This window comes from Astatotilapia calliptera, chromosome 2, assembly GCF_900246225.1.
Source record: "Astatotilapia calliptera chromosome 2, fAstCal1.2, whole genome shotgun sequence".
Classification (NCBI taxonomy): domain Eukaryota; kingdom Metazoa; phylum Chordata; class Actinopteri; order Cichliformes; family Cichlidae; genus Astatotilapia; species Astatotilapia calliptera.
In genome coordinates this window covers 32616098-32639560 of record NC_039303.1, presented here as the reverse complement: position 1 = coordinate 32639560, position 23463 = coordinate 32616098, and the positions used below count along the sequence as shown (strand labels likewise).

Below are 23463 nucleotides of genomic sequence, written 5' to 3'. Positions count from 1 at the left end.
TCAATGTTTCTTTCATTGAATCTACCAAAAGTAACAGTTTGAGAGATATAAAATATTATTTTTGCATTAACAAGGTATTATTTTAGGTTGCATCAGTTTACCCTTCCTGTTAAAAAGGTGTTTTTCCTTCCCACCATTGTTCGTAGCGGGACATCTGAAGTTTATATATATTGTAGAGTCTCTACATTACAATATAACGTGTATTGAAGTGACTGTTTTTGTGAATTGGTTCGTATACATAAAATGTAGTTTAAGAAAAACAACTCACAATGGTGTGAATTGTGTGTATCTTTAAAATATTTTTGTAAAATGGACAAGTGGAGGACAAAAGAAGTAATCTCAAGCATAGAAACTATCCACATTAGATGAAGACTAAAGTCAAATTCTTAAGAAATAGGAAAAAAAAAAATCCAGCAAAGTCCTAAAATTGGACTCTAGAGATCATCAGACCCTTCAGATGATTCATTCACCGTTTGATGAAGTCTCATCAACAGTGAGCAAAGTGAGGGTCTACAGCCATCTGTAAAACACGGTGGAGGCGGCATACTGTACCTTGTTTGGAGAGAAATATAAGGAAACGAAGAGTGGCCCAAGACTTTTTGCACATTAATAATGTATTTGATCTATTTGTTCTGTTTTTAACAGATGAAGTTTATGGTCCTAGTCCTGTCTGAGCTGAAAAAGGTTCACTACGTTTACTTGCTCTCTTCACATTTACATTGCATCTAATAAAAAACAACACAAATTATCTTATAAAAATATATCAGAGACATATGCTGAGTAAGGATGTCAGCTTTGACTTTAGATTTTTTTTCATACTTATAAGATCTTAAAAGTCCAACTGACTTAGCAGTAGATGGCTCTGATTCTGACCAAGGAAATCAGCTTGGCATGGTCAATAACTTCCTTTAAGGCATGTCTAAGAACACATATTTTTATGGAAAAATTAACTTTATTGCCCTTCATATTTTTTAAGGATTTAATTAGTTTGATTGCCTTTGTGAAGCACGTTTTAATCTGTAATAGAGAAGTATTCATCGGAATTTATATTTTGCTACACATATTGCAACCGTTTTTTGGACAGGTGACGTTTTTTTAATCGACATTATTTTATTACTACCCAAAGTTCAGTTTGAGGCTTTAATTTGGTGAGAGAACGAGTGAGGGGAATTTATATATAATAAATTAAGTCTTTTATATATATATTTTTTTTTCTCAAAAACCTGAGTAAGCTTAACTTCTTGTGGAACTAATAGGCCGAAAAGTCGTTTCTGCGGAGGCATTTAACATCCGTGCCAGTCGCTAGCTAGCACTGTGTAGTTCACCTGTCGCTGTGTGTTTGATGAAGTGCGGAGCTAAGGGGAGATGTGGTCCTTTTTCGCTAGGGATCCCGTGAAAGACTTTGCGTATGAACTTCTTCCAGACAGCCAGGAAAAGTCCGGAATATGGACTCTACACCGGGGAAAGCGAAAGGTAAAAGCGGCATCCCGCTGCTGCTGATGCACTAGCAGTCAGCGTTAGCTCGATCGGTTGTGGGGCCTGCCAATAAGCTGACAAGTCAGCTTTAGAGCTTGATTTAGCCTTCAGATTAAATGTCAGCTCTGTTAGCGTTTTTCGGGTGTTTTTCATTCATTCATTCAGTCAGTCAGTCAGTCAGTCAGTCAGTCAGTCAGTCAGTCTTGGTAGTCTTTTTTTTTTCTTTTGCTTGGTCTGTCTGTCTGATAATTGTCGCTGACTAGCCTAGCTCAGGGTTTTTGTTTACCCCCAGAGGCAGACACGTATTTCTCGCCACGTCACCCGTTTTAGCCGAGTAACGGCTCTTATTTGAGCTGTTTTAAAGTTAATGCTTTATTTCAGGAATGAAAGATTCCGTCTTAACTGCAGACAGCACTGCATACAACCCACTGCTTCATTATTATCACCGAGAAGCGGAAAGCTATAATCTCAGTGTCATCATCTTCACCGCGGGCAGCCGAGCTCAAACTTCCTACTTTCGTCATCCTCAGTCACATTAAATGTCTTTTCAAAATTCTGTATACAGTATTGACAGTTACTTCTTACTGGTAATATTTTCTGCACGATGGCTACATTTATATCTATATTTAATACAGCACGGATGTAAGGCCACGATACTGTTCACATCAGTCCGATGAAATGGGAGTGTTGGTGTAAGTCAAGCTAGTACATAATTTACCCTAATTTCTGGAATTTTGATTGTAGGGTGAATGTAGATTTTTTTTCCTATTATAATTGCTTAAATATAGCTATGATAATATTACCTGTAAATTTATAACACCAGTGAAATATTACAATGGAAGGAAAATGGGAGTAGTCTGTTTGAAGAGGATAGCTTCACTTCAGATTAATTTAGTTTTATTTGTATAGCACCAAATGACAACAACAGTGGCCTCAAGGGCTTTACACTGTAAGGTAAAGACCCTATGATATTAGAGAAAAAACCCAGCAGTCAGATGATCCCCTGTGTGCTGTACTTGGCTGTAGTGTGAAGTAAGAAATGTCCGGCAGAACCAGGCTAAGGGTGGGGCAGCAATCTGCCATGATCAGTTAAAGTTGAAGAAAAAGAGAAGAGAATGGATAAAGTAGAGTATAGAGAGAACAGGGCAAAACAGAAAATACTGGAGAGACACAAAATTAAATGGCATGCAAGTAGTAATGTCTGTTAGTAACATGCATACTCAAGTTGGAGTAAAATTTTAGACTTGGACTACAACCACAAAATATTGGCTTAATTAAGAGCAATGGAGTAATTATAACTGGCTGCTCTTACTCCAATCTTTCTCCTCAGACCACTGGAGAGCCAGTGTCTGTGTTTGTATACGAGGTGGCTCAGGGCACAGAGCAGCAGACCCAGCTCGCCAAGGCTGCCTTCAAGCGTATGAAGACCCTGCGTCACCCTAACATCCTGGCCTATGTTGATGGGTTGGAGGTATGTATTTTATTGTGACTTAAATTTAACAGAAACCACTTTGCTTTAAACACACTTTTCTTGATATTTAGAGCTGAGATTCCATGTTTTGCTGTAATTGTCATATAATTAGTTGTGTCTCATTTCTGTCATCTGCTCTTCTCTGCATATTAAACATTAAGACAGAGGTGAGTGGGAATAGGTTCCTGTGGGTTTATAGTAGTTTTATAGTAGTTATAGTGAGTGAAGTAGCAGACAATTACACAGCTTTCTCTTTGGTTTTTAATGAGAGTGTAATTGACACACTATTCACTATTAGCTCAACTAAGGATATGATTTTACCCTTTCATCTGGAGAATCTATCCAAGGAATATGACCAGCAAACCATACAGCATTAGCTAATCATTTATTTAACCAGGGCAGGGCTCGCAAAATTTCTAAATCCCTGGTAGCCCTTCGGCACTCTTCAGTTTTTGGTAGCCCAAAATAAATTTAAGTAGCCCGAATTTAAAAAAAAAAAAAAAAAAAGCAATTTTTTTTTTATGTTTTGTTTCCGTTACAATATTATACTTTAATGTATAATATTGTAACAGAAACAAAAATTAATCAAAAAATTGTTAAAATACAAATCACAACAACTGTATAAAAATTACAATCATCAACTCAAATACTTGGTTCTCATTGAACAGAAATTTCTATGAACTTGTAAGAACTGTGTAGGACATGAATCAGTCTGTGTCAGATCCTGAATCTGAAATTTCCACTGGAGTCACAGGTAAGAGGCAAGTGGAACCAAGATTCTAGGACATTTGCTATTTGAAGTTTGCAAAGACTGCTAAATTTTGCCAATGGTAGTTCACTCTTTGCAACATAGTACGCTGTTTTAAACAGCTTTTTCAGGACTTCTTCTTGTGCTTGGTTTATTTTTAGTATGTTTTTTTTTGCAATTGCTGTTTGTTCTGGGAAAGATACTGCAGACTGAGCAATAATGCATTTCTTGCATTTCTCATAGGTTCTAATGGGGTCTTTCTTAAAATCACTGGTCCCAGTAACAAAGGCGCTTGTTGACTCAGAAATTGAATGAAACTCACAACACACCTGGCAGAACATCATGTTATTTAGCTCGTCATATTCCAGCCACAGAAATTCTTTTGTCCATGAAACCAAAAAAGCTGCACTTTTTTTTTTTTTTTTGCTTCATAGTCTGATTTTTCATAACTTTTCCGTTTTGTGATCGGCTTTTCTTTGGCTGCCCCTTCTTCACCCTGACCTGTCTTATTTGGCTGAGCAGAACTAAAATACCGGCTTAAATCCTGCTGCTTTTACACACACACCTGCATAACGGTCAGCGATTCTCTGCGCGATCAACCTCTCACATGTTTAAGCTTGCTGCGGGAGATTTCACTTGTCATGTCTGAATAGTAAGCTAATGAGTGATAAGACGATGCCAGAGGAATTGGTGCGCAATTAATCGTCACTCACCAATCAGTGCTGCCGCTCTCTACACACCGTTCGCGTGATTGCAAAGTGAAAGCAAAAAACAAGAGCAAATTCTAACGCGATTTCAATATGTCACATATTGACAGTGGCTCATTGATGCTACATTTTCAAAAGAATGCAAAAGCACTGACATATATTTTCCTATGATAGCCCGACGGGCAGGGCTGAGATAGATTTTGGTAGCCCGACTAGAAAAATCGCTAGCCCTGGGATGTCAGGCTAGCGATTTTGCAAGGCCTGCAAGGAGTCTCTTGAGAGAAAACATCTTTCACAAAGACACCTGGCAATGAAAGTACACAATGGCAAGGTTGGAAAATGATACAATCAAGCAGAGGAAAAACAGTCAGTAGATAAAAATAGAGCATGTTGAAGAACTGGTGCATAATCAAATATCCAGCAAAGCAATGGTAATCGCTTTTTCTTCTAAAATATCTGTGATCTGAACTCTCCAATATTCAGTAAATTTAGTATTAATTTATAGCATGTTTTTAATAGAGATCTGATGGGAAAATGCTGTGATGTATAAATGTGCTGTGCATATGATAGATAAATGCAAAAACTGTTGTGGAGAAGCTGTTTTCCTATGTCAAGTTACTGTTTAATGCAGTGACATAGAATAGTTTTGAAGTATAGTTTTGCTTTTATTTTTTTTCCTTTCTTAGTTGATTGATGAGCTTGGTGTGGTTGTTACAGACAGAGAAGAGCCTCTACCTGGTTACTGAGCAGGTTACACCCCTGGCAGCCCATCTGAAGGCACGGGCAGAGAAGGGTGGTGTTGGGGAACTGGAGATCTCATGGGGACTCCATCAGATAGTGGTAAGGACAGGAGAGTTGAGCTGTTTGTGGCATCTGTCCTCTATTAGTCGTCTCTCACCGTCTCTTCCTCTGTTTGCTTACAGAAAGCTCTGAGTTTTCTCATCAATGACTGCCATCTGCTCCATAACAACCTGGGCATATGGGCTGTTTTTGTGGATCGAGCTGGAGAGTGGAAGCTAGGAGCCCTCGACCATGTGGCCCCTGAGCAGGGAGACCCAAGTGGGGTCTCGCTCCCTGCACCAAAGGCAGTTTACCCAGACATGGAGAAATATGACCCACCAGAGATGTCTAACAGCAGTGGAGAGAAATGGTGAGTGTGACATTTAGAGAAAAACTACCTGATGCGCTTTGGCTGCACCCTTTTGCACTGACCTGTGTGTATTTTTGTTACAGGGCAGGAGAGGTGTGGCGACTAGGTTGCCTGATTTGGGAGGTGTTCAACGGGCCGCTGCCACGTACTTCTTCCCTCCGTTCCCTGGGAAAGGTTTGTGTCTTCAATTGCTGTTTATCCAAACACCTTATGATTAAATATTGTCCTTGCTCCTTGGAGTGCATGCTCTTATTTAAGAAAAATGCAGCTTTTAGGAATATTTAGATTATGATGGTTGTTGTTTAAAGGAAATTACATGATTCTGCTTATGTAAAGAATCAGCAACAATAGACTGAACATATAGTGGGATAGCAGGGCCCTTAAATAATACATATGTCATGGTTAAGATCAACTGGAGAGAAACCCAAGAATCTGATGATCTAATATGAACCCGCGTTTGGTGCCACCAGGGAGAAAAAACTGTGAAAACAGGACGAAAGATAAACCACAGGAAAGAGGAAACAAAAGTTAATGGCTTGCAAACATGACTGGAGTGGAGAAGTGCTCAGTGCATCATGGGAAGCTCTCTAACAGTCTGAGCCTATAGCGGCATAAATAAGGGATAGTTCCGGGTCACCTGATCCAACCCTAATTTTAAGATTTTTCAAGAATTTATGTTTTAAGCCCAATCCTAAAGTAGAGAGCATGTTCTATGAGAGAGTGGCCTGATAGCTGAAGGCTCTGCATCCTGTGTGCTTTGAGTGCTCTGTCAGAATAGTGTGTTAATGAGGTCTTTAAAATATGAAGGGGCCTGCGAGGAGAAGCTCTTATGAAGGAAATGTGATCTCTCGTTGCGAGCTTTAGTCTTAGTGCTGTTGCTTCATAGGCTCACTGACAGCTGAAGATATATTTTTTTATTTTTTTTTTATTTTTTTTTTGTCATATGAGAAAAAAAAAAAAGGTATAAGTCAAGTTTATTGTTTTTTGTTTTTTTTTCTTTCTTTCTGTTCCCACAGATCCCCAAGGTTCTGGTTCCCCATTACTGTGAGCTGGTTGGAGCCAACCCCCGGACTCGGCCAAACCCTGCCCGGTTTCTCCAGAACTGTAGAGCCCCAGGGGGATTCCTGAGTAGCAGCTTTGTGGAGAGCAACCTTTTCCTGGAAGAGATTCAGGTCTTACACAGACTTTTGTTTGTGTTACAACTACAATAAAAACATTCTAGTCAAGTCACAGCATGAAGTATTAAAACAGAGGTTGATATTAATCAAAATCCCAAACAGATTGATGGCATTTGGCTAAACAAGTTTAATCTGGACACCATGCCTCGCTTTAGTCCAATCATCTATTGCAGAAATTAGATGATCTCTTTAAAACGATCCTTTCTAGATCAAGGAGCCAGCCGAGAAGCAGCAGTTCTTCCAGGATCTGAGTGACAATCTCGATTCTTTCCCTGAAGACTTCTGTAAGCACAAAGTCCTGCCTCAGCTGCTCACCGCTTTTGAGTTTGGCAATGCAGGCGCTGTCGTCCTCACACCACTCTTTAAGGTAAATCCCAACTCCCGAGGCGACTTTAGACCCTAATTAGAAACAGACAGTGAAGCAGACAATAATCATCAGTAAAATCATTCTCGAGACAAGTTGAAAAATGACATGATTGTAGCTATATCTGTGCACTTCTTTTTCTTCCATCTCTCTCTCTTCCTCTGTTTTTCTAGGTGGGAAAATTTCTGTCAGCAGAAGAGTACCAGCAGAAAATCATCCCTGTCATTGTGAAAATGTTCTCCTCCACAGACCGAGCTATGAGGATACGACTTCTGCAGCAGGTGTGGAATATTCTTTTGGTTTCCTTGCAGAGGTAATTATGTGTAAGATTTTAAAAACAAGTTCTGCACAAAACAGTTTTGTTCTTTTTAAATATTGACTAGTTTCAGAGATTTTTCAGTGATTAGGGTGAATATTGCCGAGATGGTGTTCTTATTTATTTTACGTTTTTAATATAGAGTTCATATTTAATTTTATGGTATGTTATTTCTAGCATGGAAAGAGAAACATTGGTTAAAAGAACAGTAAAACATAACAAACAGTTGTTTAATCACATGCCTGTCCAGCTGTTTTTATCTCTGTATTAAATAGAGATGGACCGATCCGATATTACGTATCGTATTGGTCCGATACTGACCTAAATTACTGGATCGGATATCGGAGAAAAATAAAAAATGTAATCCGATCCATTAAATATCACGAAAGCACCTCACAAAACTTGCAACACGCCGTAACTCACCTCAGAACGTTAGCACGTCGGAGCAGTATGCATCACGTGATAGAGCGGCTGTGGCATGCAGAACCTGTGGTGGTCTGGATAGCATTTGGAGCTTCGCTAGCAACCCGGCATTTCATCTCTGACAAAGTTATCCCGAGAGAAGTAAAGCAAGTGTGTAAGTCCATCTCTGAATGTTTGTAAAGCATTCCTGCGTTAAGCTTAACAAGCGACTGCCTCTTCTTGCTGCTACTTCAATCATGAAACTGCTTAACGATCAGCTGATCGGCTTTTCTGTCGCGAGTCCATCTCTCGTGTTTGTTTTTGGCCCACTTTGCACCAGAAAGAGGAAACCAGCGGCTGAACAACAGCAGCACGTTTAAGCTTGATCAGCTGTTGTTAGAATTTATTTAATATTACTTTCTACTCGAGGATCTTTTTCTACGTAGCTGACGTAACTGTGCAGGGGCGGATCTAGCAAAGTTTAGCCAGGGGGGCCGATAGGGCATTAACAGGGAAAAGAGGGCACAAAGACATACTTTTCTTTCTTATTCTCATTTAAAATGTCGAGCTTTTAATAAATAATTATCTGACACCCAAAGTTTTAATTTGATGTAAAATGAATAGAAGTCAATTACTGTATATAGTGACTATTAAGTCTAATATATATACCCTAGTAAGCTATAGTACTTTTTCCTTTGGGAAGGTACCATCTGTGCAGTCTGCAATTCTGTTGAAGAAAGATGTTGAATCTATTTAATATTTCTTGAAAAATAATTGATTTCTGTGCATTTTTTTTCACACTGCATCAAATTAAGGTTGATTACGTCGATTAAGCATCATGAGGTGGAGCGTGAGGGGTGGTTCCCTATTTTTTATTTATTTATTTTTGTTGCTGGGAGTTGGAACCCTATTAGTTAGGTTGCTTAATATTTACGCTAAGTACTCTTTAAAATATCAGAATAGGGAGGATGGTGTAGGTCTAAGTTTATTAGATTGATCAGTATTGCTGAACTATGAAACATTTTTTTTTTGCATACAGGTATAACAGAATAGCTTTAGTGTAGTTGTTGTTTTAAACTTGAGTATGAACTTATACAAAATGCAGCAAGATATTTAAAAAAACAGTTTTGTTGATTTAAAAGACACTATATCGGATTCATATCGGTATCGGCAGATATCCAAATTTATGATATCGGTATCGGACATAAAAAAGTGGTATCGTGCCATCTCTAGTATTAAAGAATAAAACCATTTATCTTTTACTCACCCTAACTCTGTCTCTGTCTTTCTCAGATGGAGCAGTTCATTCAGTATTTGAATGAGGCTGCAGTGAATTCCCAGATTTTCCCTCATGTTGTTCACGGCTTCACAGACACAAACCCTGCTATCAGGGAACAGACTGTGAAGGTAGTTTTCACAATTAAACACAAGCACAATATAACAGGCGTTATCTCATACATATAGTACATGACAGATAGCATCCTAAATATGCTCTCTTCCCCCTCCCCCCCAGTCTATGCTGCTGCTGGCTCCGAAGCTAAATGAGACCAACCTGAACCAGGAACTGATGCGTCACTTTGCCCGGCTCCAGGCTAGAGACGAACAAGGCCCAATCCGATGCAACACCACCGTCTGCCTGGGAAAAATCGCCTCCTACCTCAACGCTGGGGTAAGGCAGACCTGCATCACTGTGTAAAACTTAAAAAAAACAAACAAACAAAAAAACAGAAAGACTGAGATCAGTGCTCAGTAAAGAATTTAATTGTCTCGCTGTTCACAGACTCGACAGCGCGTTCTGATTTCTGCCTTCTCTCGAGCCACAAAGGACCCGTTCCCTGCGTCGCGCTCTGCTGGCGTGCTGGGCTTTGCGGCTACACACAACTACTACAGTGTAACGGAGATTGCTGCCCGTATCCTGCCCACCCTGTGTGCTGTTACTGTTGACCCCGATAAGAGCGTCAGGGATCAGGTAGGGCTGGGTGATGTGAGGAAAATCGAATATCACAATATATAGATAGAGCTATAGATAGATGTGTATATATATGATTGCAGTATGTTCAAATAACCTTCAAAAACAAATGTTGTTTTTGGCCATATGTTGCCTACAATTGCACTGGTATACTCATTCAAATCAACCATTCAGTATTTTTTTTTCTATACTTTGAATACAAAAAACCAGAATGAACTGAAATGTATTATTTTAACAATTTCTTTTTAACAAACATCAGTTGCACACGGAGGCTTTTCACAAATGGCTAATCATAGCAACAAAAAAGCAAGAATCAAGCAGGAATTCAAAATAAGACAAAATAAAACAAATGAATTTAAAAAGGTGCTCTTTTGTGCTTACAAGATAAAAAATGTGATGACCTGAAATTACAGAAACAAAAGTCTAGATAATGACTATAAAAACTCAGCGAGTCAGGTATTCGACTGCTGGAGATATGTGGTTTCATGGTTTCTCACAGCTTGTACTCTTGCGTTGGTTTGTAGTGTTCCTTAGTTTTACCTGTAACTATGCCAAGAATGTTTTAAATTTATTTGTAGTCTTTTTGATCCTCGATCTTACAGCTGTTTTGAAGACTTGCATGCAAACCAGCGGTTGATGCTGTGTACCAGCAGTGGTGGTGGAGTTATCAATCTTGCAGCATTTAACTAAAAATAAAATGTGCAAGAACATTTCAGTTAAATGACATTAAATTAAAAATAGACTTTTTTTCTAAAGTCTATTTTTAATTTAATTTAATAACATTAGTTGAAACAATATTGTGCACAAAGCTAAAATACAAATATGGTTTTACGGTTTTAGATTTTGTTAATTCAGTCACATTTGTCAAACGACTAGTGCAAGAAGGGACTATTTGCTGAAACTGGGATGTCTACATGTCTTGGTGCTTGGTCTGAACCTCTAATTTTGCCTGTCTCTTTCTCCGTGTCAGGCATTCAAAGCCATAAAGAGTTTCCTTTCCAAACTAGAGACTGTGTCAGAAGACCCCAGCAAGCTAGCTGAGATCGGTATGTAACTATAAACTGCACTGGAAATCTTCCCTCAAACTAGAAACTCCATGCTGTGTAGTTGTTTCTTTACCATGAATAGAGTTTGAGAAAAAGAAACAAATAATCCTGTAACTATCTCAGATGGCTTTAATCAAATTAATAGACACATTTTATATGAAAACTTAAACGTAACAACTCTGTTTTGTGTATCCTGCAGAAAAGGACGTAGCATCGTCTGCTCAGCCTGCAGGTGCCTCGTCCAGTTGGGCTGGCTGGGCTGTGACAGGCATGAGCTCGCTCACTTCTAAGCTGATCCGCAATGCTCCAGGGACGGAGGGGGGTACAGGCACTGAGGGAGGTGGACCTGCCGCTAATGCCACCAGCCCCACTACTCCCCCTAGTGCCAGTGATGGAACAGCCGCAACAGGTGAGGTGGAACCACAGCACCCTGCCTTTTTTTAAAAAAAAAAAAATAAAGATTTACATACACTAACATGCATATTTAATTTAAATAGAATCATCTAAAGAATCTCAACACTGGAATAAGTGTATGTGTCTATAATAGTGGGACTGCTGGTGCTGGGAGGTGTCAGCTTCCTTTTACAACACAAAGCCTTCATCTGTCAATACAGATCTAAGACTTTATTGACTGACCAACGCGTTTCAGCTTGTGACCTTCAGATGACCCTGATGAGGCCACAAGCCAAAATGCCTTGGTCAGTCAATAAAGTTGTTCCTCTTCCCTTTAGGTGTTGCTGGAGTCCCTGCATTGTGCTTTGATAGATCTGTAACTTCAGGCAAGTCAGTGGATCTCACAGAATAGAATAGAATTCATTGCACAAGTACAAGGTTTGCGTCCATCCAGAAGTGCTTTAGCAAAAATATAGATATATTACAGAATATAGATCTATTATAAATGTGTTACAATGTACACGGTACTATGTTATCAATTTACTATAGCTATAAGTATGTACAGGCTATAACTGTAGTGAGTGTACAAGCTATATGCAGGCTATGAACATGTATACTTATGGTTATAAATATGAAAAGCTATAGCAGATCCCCGCTTAGCAGTTTAAAACCTGTGTGTAGCAGCAGAATAACGGCCTCTGTATCCCAGTTACTATTCTTTAATTTATTAAGTGTTCCCACACAAATCAGTGCCTTGAATCAGTGTCTCACATTAAAACGTTTCTTTCAATCTCAGGTTCTCAAGACAAAAATCAACAAGCCTCCCTGACTCACCACGGTGCCTCTAGTCGTGCCAACCAATCACAGACTCTTGAAGTAAGAGACAACAATGATGAGCCTGTAGGAGACCGCTGGGATGAGGAGGAGGACTGGGGAAGTTTGGAGGTAGGGAGAAAATAGTTAGGATATGTATTGTGCATAAATGGAAGATTATGGTCTCACATAATTATAATTTGAAATCACATAAATTGACTGCACGTTTCCTCAAAGGAGCCAGAGAAAGCTCAGACTGAGCCCGATGACTGGAACACCGACTGGTCAGGAATGAGTTCATCCAAAAAGAAGGTCAGACGGAAGATGCTAAGCAATGCAGTTATTTGACAGTCATTCCTTTTGTGCTCATTCTACTTCCTCTAATGCTGTGAGCACTGCTGATATTGTTAGATTACTGTGAGTCATATTAAACTATTAATCCTCCTAGTATAGTGTGCTGACTTGAAAGGTTCCCATTTACCTGTAATATATACTTGTATATGTTATTGAAAACAAATGTTTAAAAAAAAATTCTCCACTGTAAAAACAAAAAAATAATTGGTCACATCTGGGGGGTGTATGTAGATGTGGAAAAATCAGCTGCAGCTGGACTCATTTCAGTTTTCTTCGCTGTGACGCAGGCGAGCCGCTCATCCACCTCCATGGTGGTGAAAAAACAGAGCTCCGACTGGAGCTCAGGCTGGGACGCCGATGACAGCTGGTCCAACGAGAAAGAAGGTCAGGGTCAGAGCTCTGCAGGCGAGGAAGGCTGGGGGAACGACTGGGGGGAGGAGGAGACCGACACAAGCTCGGCCAATAAAACGCTGCCCCTGCCCGAAGGTGTGCGGTTAGCCAGCGAGTACAACTGGGACAGCACGACAAAGGGCGCCAGTCAAAATGATCTGTTCGCCAGCGTGTCCCAGAGAAACACAGCCAGCATGTCTGCTGCCACGGTGAGAGCGCAGTGAGCCAAAAATACAGAAGTTGGTTTTCAGATTTGAGAGAAAAAAACAACGGAGTGTTAAATGCACTTTTGATTATGGCTTGAAAGTCTTACATGTGTATTAGAGGGAACACCAAACTTTATCCGATTTCATTGAAATGGCATTTTAACAGAGCACACCATAAAGCTGCAGTCACATGATCAGCCCTCAGCATCACGGTGGGCTTTTTTCTTCTTCTTTTTTACCTTCAAAATAAAATCGCTGTTGTTTAAGAAAAGGGCATTAACAGATCTATCTATCGATTGAGATCAAGATCACTAAATATTATATTATTTATTTATTTATTTTTAAAGAATTAAATTAGATTTTTTTTTCTTCAGTAATTGTACATTGGCTTGATTAGGTTTGAATAACAGAGAATTATGTTTGTGTTGTTTTCTCAACGATAGTCTGGAGATGGCTGGGGCGCAGAGCCAACAGGAGACTGGGGAGCTGAGGAGAGCTGGGAGTCGGTAGATGGAAGCCAGGGTAAGTCCAACAACGAGGTTACCTTAATCAGAAATGAGAACCTGGATTGGCCTGATTGTAGAGACTCCACTCAGTTCGTACCTCCTTTCAGTCAGGCATTTTTAGCGTTTCCTGTGAGGCTTCTAAAAATATAGACCTGCAGTAATAAATCACAGAGCTGCCCCTTTATTTTTAGCTTATTCAGTAAAGGACCAGTGAAAAATCCATCATATGTCTGTTCACAATTCATAAGAATGACACCTCCTAGATCATTAGTCTGATTTTAGTGAAATTTGCTCACAATGATCAGCTGATAGGTCTTTAGTCAAACTGCTCTCAGAGCCAAGGTCACATTTTTTTGTTTTACAGGCAGTAGCATGTGAATTGTGATCGATCATGTGCCTCCTGAGCTACGATGTCATTGACATTCTGGTTTTATTTTCACTTAGGTCTCAGCAAGGCAGAGCTGTCCAAAAAGAAACGCGAGGAGAGGAGGAAGGAACTGGAGGCGAAACGGGCGGAACGAAAAGCTGCTAAAGGTCCTCTCAAACTGGGCGCGCGCAAGCTGGACTGATGAGGACCTAACAGAGTGGCACAAAGCAGCAGATCTAGGTTCCACATTCCACAAGTTAAGGACCAGAAAGAAGTGGCAGCATTAAAGAAAACTGACAGTCGCTAAAATGGAGAAGGCAGAGGAGAACCTTTCCTCTGGACGACTTTTAGTTTGGGGATTTTCTGTCTTTGTTCCTCTAAAAAAAAAAAAAAAACTGACACAGATAAAAGATGGAGACGGAGAGGAAATCTGGAGAGCAGCACCCCCTGCAGCAGAGGCCTGAGCAGGTTTCAGACGATGTCCCCCTCATTATTTTTTATTCATGACTCCCACAGTTGCTCTTGTAAACTATATGTACATAACTGGTGCATCCTGTCTTAAAAAAATGACTTTTTTAGAAGAAAAAACCCCACAAATATATATATATATATATACGTAATAGAATTTTTCTTCACACATGTATTGTTGTGCTGAATGTTTTTCAGTACATGTGAACACACACACACACACACACTGTGGTTTCGAATGTTTTAATTCAGTTACAGACTAAGAATAAGTTCATGCATGCACTGTGTATTGTGTGGCCTAACAAAAGGCTTCATGGCAAGAAATTAAAAACGTGCTGAATTTACTTTGCACATGCAACACTGTATTTTACAGAAGTGACCCGACAGGTAACACAGGTGACTGCTTAGAGATCTTTAAATGATAAACATGCACTTTGGAGGAGCTGGGACAAAGAAAGATGCAAATCCGGTGGTTTTAGGGCAAAATCAGGTGAGTCAGCCTTGTGGTGGAGGCTATGTGAAATCGTCTGTAGTGCTTATGATCACCTTTTGGAATCACTTGTTTACCACCAAGTCATTTTAGGCAATATATGGTTTGGTATAGGTGAAGGAGAACCTTTTTATACTTTTGATTTTATTATTTGTGCCTTTAATTAATTGACGGGATCAATAACTCCACATTTAAACTGACACTTGAGAAGCGGACCTGGAACGCATTAAAGCGTACAGCGTGACCCTGTGTGGCCTGTCTGGGTCAGATATGGTATTTCTAGGTTTGGTCTTTCGAGCTAGACGTTTTATGGATGAGCCAGTTAACACAATCCGAACCCATCACCACTGGATCTAAAATCTGGGTTTTGGTTGTTCGGGTCCAGTTATGAAGAGGACTACGCTGCATTAGTCGAAAGAAATCCGGATGTTTTACTAAGAAAACAAATCATGTAGCATGTGAGCTATTCTGACGTATTAAATAAAGTTTCTTCTTCTATGCTTGTCTTCCTGTGTTTGAAGGTTAGTGAGTATCTGTAATCTGAGTTCTGATAACACCTGCTGCTTTCTTTGTTAGCTCGTATAAAAGGGTCATTTCATATGAAATGAGTGAAACCTGAGAAAGGTTACCACCTGACTCCCACAGAATCACCTGATTTTTTTTGATTTTTTTTTTATTTTTTTTAAGCATACAATAACTTCAGTATGTTTAATGAGCCATGCAAAATTTTACTTTCCTGCCCTTGATGTATAAAGACTTTAGCACAGAATTTAATAATTTAATGTGTTATTTCCAATGGTTTTCTAACCCCCAGTAAATTCACAGCTGTAGGAGATAGCTGTGTGACATTTGTTATAAACAAGCTTCAAAACCTAAAGCCAACATCTTCAGAACAGTTTTTTTTTTTTCTCTTGGCAGTAACTCGATCGCTAATCATTAAAGGCCTCCCACAGTAAGATAGAGGGATCGTGTGTATTAAAAGAACGACTAGATAGATGTTTAACACTACTGCATGATGTGAAAACACTGATTGCTGGACTATGTTGTCACTGGTGGGGATGGTGTTGCATATAAATATGATGTATATCAGTTTCAGTAGTTTAGTAACTGTGACATAGAGTAGCAGAAGCAAGCACTGTTACCCTGCATGTTTTATTTGTTTTCTGAAAATTTATGTGATAAAAGATAAAAAGATGGATTTTGATGAAAACTTTGAAGGGTCATATCACTATTTTTAATAGAGGTTAAACTGCATCTAGCCCTGTTCACAAGTGCTGGGGGGAAAGTGCTATAGTTTAAAAATCAGCTGATTCTGATGGGGCCAGGTGGGAGTCTGTTACAGATTTCATGTGGAGTGACATCCCTGTCACAGGTAAATTTTTAGTTAAACTAGACTGCAGAGCAAGACCTAAATAATTGTGAGAGACATCTGTTAGATCAAAATAGGGAGGCCAGATGCCAACAAGTTTAAATGTGGGGCAAAAGCTGCACTTCTGTGAGATAGTGGGGCACGTGGACGATGCTGACAGGTTCAGTTACTGTGTACAGGCCCAATATATTGTATCTCCACTTCTTTTGCTTAGGAAATGCTGCAGGTTTATGAGAAAGTTTGTGTATTCTTAAAGTCTTTATGTAGAGCTGCTGCTCTCACTGGTTTATCCATAGATGGCAAAGCTTTTTTGAGTCACAATCAACAATAACACACACACACACACACGTCACTCCCCACCATATTTTCCTCTCTGTGCAAAACTGAAAAATAGCACCAAAAAAAAAGTGTCTCTTTCTCAGAAAATACCTCTGCTTCATTTTCTTCGTGGTCTTTTCCACTATATTCAAAATTTGCAGAGCTTGTAAGTGTCCCTGAAAGGTAAGATGTTAGTCAGTCAAGAACTAGTACAGATGTGGGAATTACAAATGCTGTGCAGTGATGTTTATCCTAGACATAGATCATAGACTTTTCCTTTGTGAAAGCTTCATTTGGTTTCAGGGATGAACAGAATTGGAAGTGCAAGAATGGTGCAGGGTACCTTTGCAAAGACGTTAATGTAATAGGCTGTATTTAAGGGTCCAATGACAAGAATGCTATATCACACACACATTCCAGGCTATCATTGAGTCAAACAATTCATTTATTTAAAACTTGTTCAAACAGTGAAACATCAGAGGAACAGTGTAACACGATATATCTGTGAACTGTAGAAACATGTTGATCATGTAAGGTTTTTTGCTCTTTTTTTAAGAAATCCTACATAACCTAGCATAGAGACTCATTAGCTCAATATTGAGTATTCACTTATAGCACTTCCTATTTTCTCTCCCGATGTTTGATTATACCCATTTACTTTAAAACCATTTGTGAGTTTATAAAGTTATCATATATTATATAATCATAAATACGAATATAAATATGAAAACCACATATTTCATCTTCTGAGGAAAAACTGTCAAACTTGTGCTGTATGTACAAATTTTAAACAACCCCAAAAATACAAACTAGCCAGCCTTACATCATTTCCCCCCCCCCCAAAAAAACAAAACAAAAAGCAACATGAAGGACAGATAGGGGTGAAGCCGATCCCAATTTCCTGCTAAATCACACATAACTGCATGCAAGTTTGGCAGTGTTATTTATCTGCGACTGATTATGGCAGGCGCCAGTTAGGCTTTGCTGGTGATCTGCTAATCCAGACCCAAAACAAAAGAGGACGAAGGTTCATCACTGCGTTTCCTTGTTTTCGTTTTTGCTTCCTCCCAACCATTGTGCCAGCGCTAAAACACCCACACCCGCAGCCGCAGCATACATGGCGACCTCTCCTGCCTTACGCACCTGCAAGGAAAACATACATCATTGCAGCTAACGTGATTTATTTTTTTGTTGAAATTTATAAAGTAGCAAAAAAAATTTAAATCCCCAACACTGCCCAACTTTAAAAAAAAAATAACGATTTGAACTTTTAAAAGATTTTGGGCGGATTGGGTTTCAGTGAAAACATCTTCTAATTAAAAGATCATGACATTTATTTGTTCTTAGTGTCTGAAAGAAGCATTCCTGAAACAACACATCAGTGTTTATACTTAATGTACAAAGTTTGGAATAGGAGAAATCAAGTGGATGCAGAACTTGATTCAGTAAGAGCAGCTGACGCTCCTACTGAGCTTCACCTGCACTGGGAGCAGTTTAGAGTTTCACTTTCACTGCCTGTTAAGTTTCATTTTGACTCAGAGCCTTGTTCAGAAAAGGTAATGGGTGGACTTCAATGCACTTTAAGCAAATTCAACTAATCTTTGAAGGCTTTGTCTGTTTAGTTTCCAGGATCAGATACAATTTCACAATTTACACGTTTACTCACTGATGCTTAGATTTAAATATTAACTAAAGGTTGTAAAATCAGCGTACACAGACCTGCCCTGCCATGTCCCAGGCCCCAAAAGTTTCCTCTTATCACTGTATGCAGCACGTTGACTCCACTGATATCATTCCGCCCTTTAAAAGCCCTTCCCACTGTTACCTCACTCTTTAGTTTCTTACATAATCCTTTACCTTGTTAAATATGTGGTGACATTTTGATGTTTCGGTGTTGTATGAAGCTGGAAAGCCTCTTGTACCCTGCTTTGAATCCCTAACAGACAAATAAATTAACTGATATTTAATTACAGCTAATTGCAACTGATTGAGCCATTCATCATTTAGAAGATGGCAAACAGGAGGGGTGGAGCAAGCAATGTTTGGTATGAGAGATAATTTCCCAGCTGGTGTCACAGAAGAATGAAAGGATTCAAAGTTATAGCTATGAATGAATCTTTAATCCCCATGTTTGTTTTAACCCTGGAGAACCCATGGGGTCAAATTTGACCCCATGGTTTCCCTAGTAAACCAGTGGGGTTGGCTCTGACCCCATGGGTTCTCCATGGTTAAGAAATGAACTATTTCTTCTGTAAATTTGTTCTGGCTTTTTCTGCTATTTTTTCCTTCTTCACTGAAGATTTCTATTGTTTGAAACTTACACCGCCCAGCCTCCGCCACCGCCTGTGTGTCAGTGCTTTGTCTCACTTCGTGTTTTTATAGTGACACAAAGGATTGACGTGGTTGGGCCTACCTGCCGGGACTCCGCCTTGCCGTAGCGCAGCTCATTGACAAAATGCTCGCAGTTTCTACTGACGACGCAGTACGGCAGCACCTGGCCCACCAGCCTGCGGGCCTCCCTCACAATGTCACCAGGCGAGTGCGGCTCGTACTTCTTGTCCAGACTGTTGCTGATTTTCCACTCGTCAGTTCCCACCACGTCACACAGCCCATCTTTCTTCACCAATGCCTTCTCAGCTATGACAGACATCACGCTGCTGGAGCCGGCATCCAGGACCTCAGCTGGGGACAAAACCCACTCAGTTTACATGCTGAATATTGCAAGAGTTTGTGTTTTGAGTTGGCTGTACCCCAACAAATAATTTACATTGTGTTCTGTCCTGAAAACCCACATCACAGAATCTGCATGTGGCCTCTCAGATAAGCTGCTTTTTGTTTTCAGTGATGGGGTTTGGGGGAAGGAGTCCAGACAGTGTGTGTGTGTATATGTGTGTGGAGGGACTCACAGGGTGGTGCCAAGTGAACAACGAAGCCATCGCCAATGTACACAGCCCAGTGCTGGTAAGAGCCACGAAAGATCTCGATTAAATCGCCAGGCTCTGGCTTTTTGTCATACTTGGATTAGAAGAGAGGGGAAAAATGTTTGAATTTCCAAAAGAGTGTGTTTCTCAATAATTGCAGCACATTTGACCCGATCACGCTGACTCGCTTTAAATAGAAATCAGCTTGATGTAATAAACAGCTCTGAGGCTATAAATGCCATCACATTCTTTTACTAACCAGTGTTTGGGCCATGTCAGCCTGTCTTTGGTCTGCGAACTTCCGATTTGTTGGACTTCCTGACGACTTTCAGCTGTAGGGATTAAAGATAAATAAATAAATAAAAGTACACATCAGATTTAAGCACACCACGTGATACATAATGAAAGTAAAAGACCTGAAGAGAAAATCTCCGTCCCGGTTTCCCTCCAAGGCGTAAGCAGAGTTTTGTCCTTTCCTTATAAGATTCCTAATTATTCAAAGTAACACTCAGGTATGCCGTTCAGCGGGTTAGTTACAGCGCCGGGAGTAGCTTGGGAGAACAAGGAAACACAGACTGCTTCAGGTTGCCTTCCCAAACCAACTCAAAGGTTTATTCAGTACAAAACAGCTTATATAGAGGAAAAAAAGGTTCGTGTGTCAGCACGTTCTCAGTTCAAACCGGTACAGACCAAATAAGGAAACGTCTTCCTGCCTTGTGAGCAGAGAAGTATCCTTTGTATAGTTCAGCTTCAATTTATGATCATCCCAGCAAAATACACTCCTAGACATAGAATACAGAGTTCTTTCATTAGTGAATTCTGAAACAAACCACCTGGCTTTTTAACAAGCTCTTTTCTAAAAGATAAGGAAGGGAGGATGGGAGTAAGGAAGTGGTCTCGTCTCTGTGGTATTTTCGACCTTGGGGTACCAGCCTGTGATTCTTACACATCAATACATGGGTCAGAGAGAAAGAGAAAAACAACTAGTAAATGGGCCTTATTGAGTAACTCTTTTCTGTATAATATCACTACAAAACAATATCCTGTAAATGCTACCATGGTATCAAAATATCACAACAAGACCGATAAATCTAATAACACTTTAAATATCTGTATGTTTTTGCACACCAAACCGGGCTAGATCCTTCCTGAGCTGAACAGCGCCCCTCTTAAAAACAGCTGCAGGATTGTTGATGTTCCTAATAAACTGGCACATTAGCATAACCTCTGCATAACCTCTTTCGTGGAAATAAACGCCAAAGAAGCGAATGTTAGAGAAAAGCTCGCACTTTTAGAGACTTATATATCAAAATAAGTCACAAAGAGTGTTTAAAAATCGCACACGAAGAAGATTAGCCAGAATTGGTCCGTGTTTGCATCACCCAAAAGCCGTGAGGTAACACCATCATTCACGCGACCTTCAGCTGTGGGAGGTCTTTGATCGGGTTAATTCCTTACCTGCAGCTAGTGATGGGACGTTCTGTATCGAGGCTTCGGAGCGTGTGTCGAGTAATGGAGGGGGCGTTTCCGCGAAGCGCGTATCGAGGCTTGCTTCATTTATGGGAGGAGCTGAAAATGATGACGTCCGAAGCCTCGCTGCCCGGCTGTACCACGTGACTGGTTCATGAAGTGGTTCGAACTTTGCCGCGAGATATGACAGCAATATAAACCCCTCAGACTTCAATCAAAAATGTGGGTGTTTGATGGAGAGTTGCGGTTAGTGAGAGTTTGGAGACCGTTTGGAGGTTTATGAGAGTGAGGAAAGTCACTCCTCCTCTTTGGCCTTTAGAAAAAAGGCCAACATTTAGAGATATTGTGTCACTCCTCCGTCCAAGCGGCTTCTCGCAACGGCATCATATGTTCCGGACCAGCTGACCCAGCTGGACCAGAGTCTAGGGCCCTGCTTACCAATTTTACCAAGACACGCCTTAGCAGAGGAATGAAACAATACCCGATCATCAACATTCCTAGAAAAACCATAAAAGAAAACATGGCAGACATAAACACTCCCTTTTCATTGCCCAAAAACAGACGTCATCCAATCCTCCAGTGCCGTGTTCACACCTGGATGTACATACATTGTTGAAGTGTTTTTCACCACGTCCGTCGCAAATTCAAGACATGTGTAAATATTTTCGTTTAGGCGTGGATCGACGTGTTTGCGTACGTTTGTCAATTCGCGGATATAAACCTGATAAGGTGGTGCAGTTACCTGTGTCCACAGCCTTTCTAGTCAATTTCAAAATGCACTGATAACCCCAGTCATCCTCTGGATACAGAGGCGCAGGCTCAGTAAACTGTGTCAATCATCTACTTGCTGTTCTTTAGCAATTTGAGCCATCCCATCCGGCGACTCAATCAATTTGGACTCTCGAGCGGGTAGACCTCTGCGTCTGGGCAATTCACCCGTCTGTCAAAAAACAAACAAACATGTAGCAACACTCATACATGTCAACACCCCCTTTATTTTCCAATTTCCCCACAACCCAGCTGTCCTTTTAGCTTCAGACTCGAGTCTCAGCCTGTCACGCTTCAGGCCTCTTTGCCACCTCCTCTTGGAGTGAAGAAACGCCCTCGGATTCTTCTTTCTTCAGCTCCCCAGGTAGACTACTGAGTGAGCCAGCCACGTTGCAGAGGATTATTCTGCCTCTGTTTTACCACCCGTGTTGTGACTTGGAATGAGCTTTTCCCTGAGCTCCCCTCTGCTCATTCACCTTGAGACCACTAGAAGCAGAACTATTACTTCCGGAGCTTGGCACGCTCCCTCCATCTCCTGGAAGCTCAGTAGCCCAGCTCTCTGTGCCATTTCCGCTGTTCTGCTCAAGATGATCCCTGACGCCTCTCCCGCTCACGTCTCATCCAAGCATTCCCCGAGACCTCCTGGGTCTGGTATCTATACCTTTCTCTGCAAGAGACAGAAAGCCAACACATCTCCCTCGCTGGCTCTCCTAACCTAATATTGTTGACTTTGTTTATTCCAATCCTATGCTATGCCTATGTGACTGATTTATCTGATTCTGATTCTGATTCCGATTCTATGTGTGTAAGCGTGCATGCATTTAACCCTCTTCACTTGAAGTCAATACCTCCAATATATCAATCCGATCCTTCGTCAACTGGACCATCCCGTCTCCTTATAAGCACATTTGCAATGTGTGTATAAAAGTGAACAACAGACCTTAAACAAATTGGGCATTCTTAATTCTAACTTAAGTTTAAGTCTAGTACTCAGTTTCTGATCATCTAATTATGCTTCTCACTGGTTCCCTAAATTGTCTAGAAACCTTTAATTTTGCCATACCTAAATCATTAAAACACAAACGAAATCATAGACCCCTGCTATAGCTTTTTGCCTTATGAAGCTGAGCACAAATTCTATAATGAGCAACCTTATATAGAACCTCCTCAGTGTCAGGTTAATTTTAATTAATCTCAACTAATAGTTCTAGTTGTATTTTGCAATTCAGCTAAAAAGCAAACCTGTTAAAGCAAACAGCTTATTTACAACCACCTGCAAATCATAAGAGTAATAAAAGATTCAGCACAACAGACAAGTATCATGTTCAGGATTTCTCCAATCATTATATCACTATTATTGCCGCAATTTGCTTTATTCACCCTTTGGGCAATGTTACTCCACTTGTGTATCCCTACCAAGAGCTCCCTAGTGGCCAGTTAGTGAGCTCTGTCAAACTGTCCCCAAATTAGTTATTTGTTATTATTACTTGTTTTCATGTCACTTGTCTGTTTTCTACTGCACCCTCCTCACACATTCTTAACACAGCAAAGCAAACATTAGCAGCACATCCACATTCCAGAGGTGCTATAAAAAGATTTCCTGTAAAAAGAATCACACATAAATTCATCCACCCTCTTGTTCTATCTCGGTGGAGGTTAACCTTAAGTCGTAGTCAAGTCTTGTCAGCTTTTACCAGTCAGTCCGTTTGTTTTATTTCCAGTCTTTCATCCATTCATTCATTCATCCATTTTTTCTTTCTTTGCTGATAGTGGAAACCATCGCCGCATTTAGATTTCCGCCCT

The 23463-nt window shown here is 40.2% G+C and overlaps 2 protein-coding genes across 5 annotated transcripts; one reads left to right on the top strand and one right to left on the bottom strand.

Moving 5' to 3' along the window:
- Nucleotides 1-1255: 1255 nt before the first annotated feature.
- Nucleotides 1256-15312, top strand: scyl1 (SCY1-like, kinase-like 1). Its single transcript, XM_026143572.1, has 18 exons — nucleotides 1256-1473; nucleotides 2807-2947; nucleotides 5120-5242; nucleotides 5326-5552; nucleotides 5636-5726; nucleotides 6569-6724; nucleotides 6939-7097; nucleotides 7268-7375; nucleotides 9106-9219; nucleotides 9326-9481; nucleotides 9593-9781; nucleotides 10752-10827; nucleotides 11027-11236; nucleotides 12017-12165; nucleotides 12271-12345; nucleotides 12675-12986; nucleotides 13427-13505; nucleotides 13934-15312. The coding sequence occupies exons 1-18, from the start codon at nucleotides 1366-1368 to the stop codon at nucleotides 14056-14058; spliced, it is 2598 nt and encodes an 865-aa protein (XP_025999357.1). The 5' UTR covers nucleotides 1256-1365; the 3' UTR covers nucleotides 14059-15312.
- A 1616-nt stretch (nucleotides 15313-16928) lies between these two features.
- LOC113007114 (HRAS-like suppressor 3) lies at nucleotides 16929-20903 on the bottom strand. Of its 4 annotated transcripts, none has more exons than XM_026143550.1 (5): nucleotides 20881-20903; nucleotides 19682-19754; nucleotides 19408-19516; nucleotides 18915-19183; nucleotides 16929-17644 (listed from the first exon to the last, which is right to left on the bottom strand). In XM_026143550.1, exons 2-5 carry the CDS (start codon nucleotides 19694-19696, stop codon nucleotides 17534-17536), a joined length of 504 nt encoding a protein of 167 aa, XP_025999335.1. In that variant the 5' UTR covers nucleotides 19697-19754; nucleotides 20881-20903; the 3' UTR covers nucleotides 16929-17533. The 4 variants fall into 4 exon arrangements, with proteins under 4 accessions (XP_025999335.1, XP_025999345.1, XP_025999326.1 ...); XM_026143560.1 differs by lacking the exon at nucleotides 20881-20903 and adding an exon at nucleotides 20805-20823; XM_026143541.1 differs by lacking the exon at nucleotides 20881-20903 and adding an exon at nucleotides 20551-20758.
- Nucleotides 20904-23463: the final 2560 nt, after the last annotated feature.

Bases quoted from the DNA above. Each gene is read 5' to 3' on its own strand.
- scyl1 (XM_026143572.1), top strand. From the start codon at position 1,366: ATGTGGTCCTTTTTCGCTAGGGATCCCGTGAAAGACTTTGCGTATGAA. The intron at 11,237-12,016 runs GTGAGGTGGAAC...TTTCAATCTCAG, and splicing joins TGATGGAACAGCCGCAACAG to GTTCTCAAGACAAAAATCAA. The intron at 13,506-13,933 runs GTAAGTCCAACA...ATTTTCACTTAG, and splicing joins GTCGGTAGATGGAAGCCAGG to GTCTCAGCAAGGCAGAGCTG.
- LOC113007114 (XM_026143550.1), bottom strand. The intron at 19,184-19,407 runs GTGAGTCCCTCC...TTTTGTCCCCAG, and splicing joins TGTTCACTTGGCACCACCCT to CTGAGGTCCTGGATGCCGGC. The intron at 17,645-18,914 runs GTAGGCCCAACC...TTTTCCTTGCAG, and splicing joins GCAAGGCGGAGTCCCGGCAG to GTGCGTAAGGCAGGAGAGGT.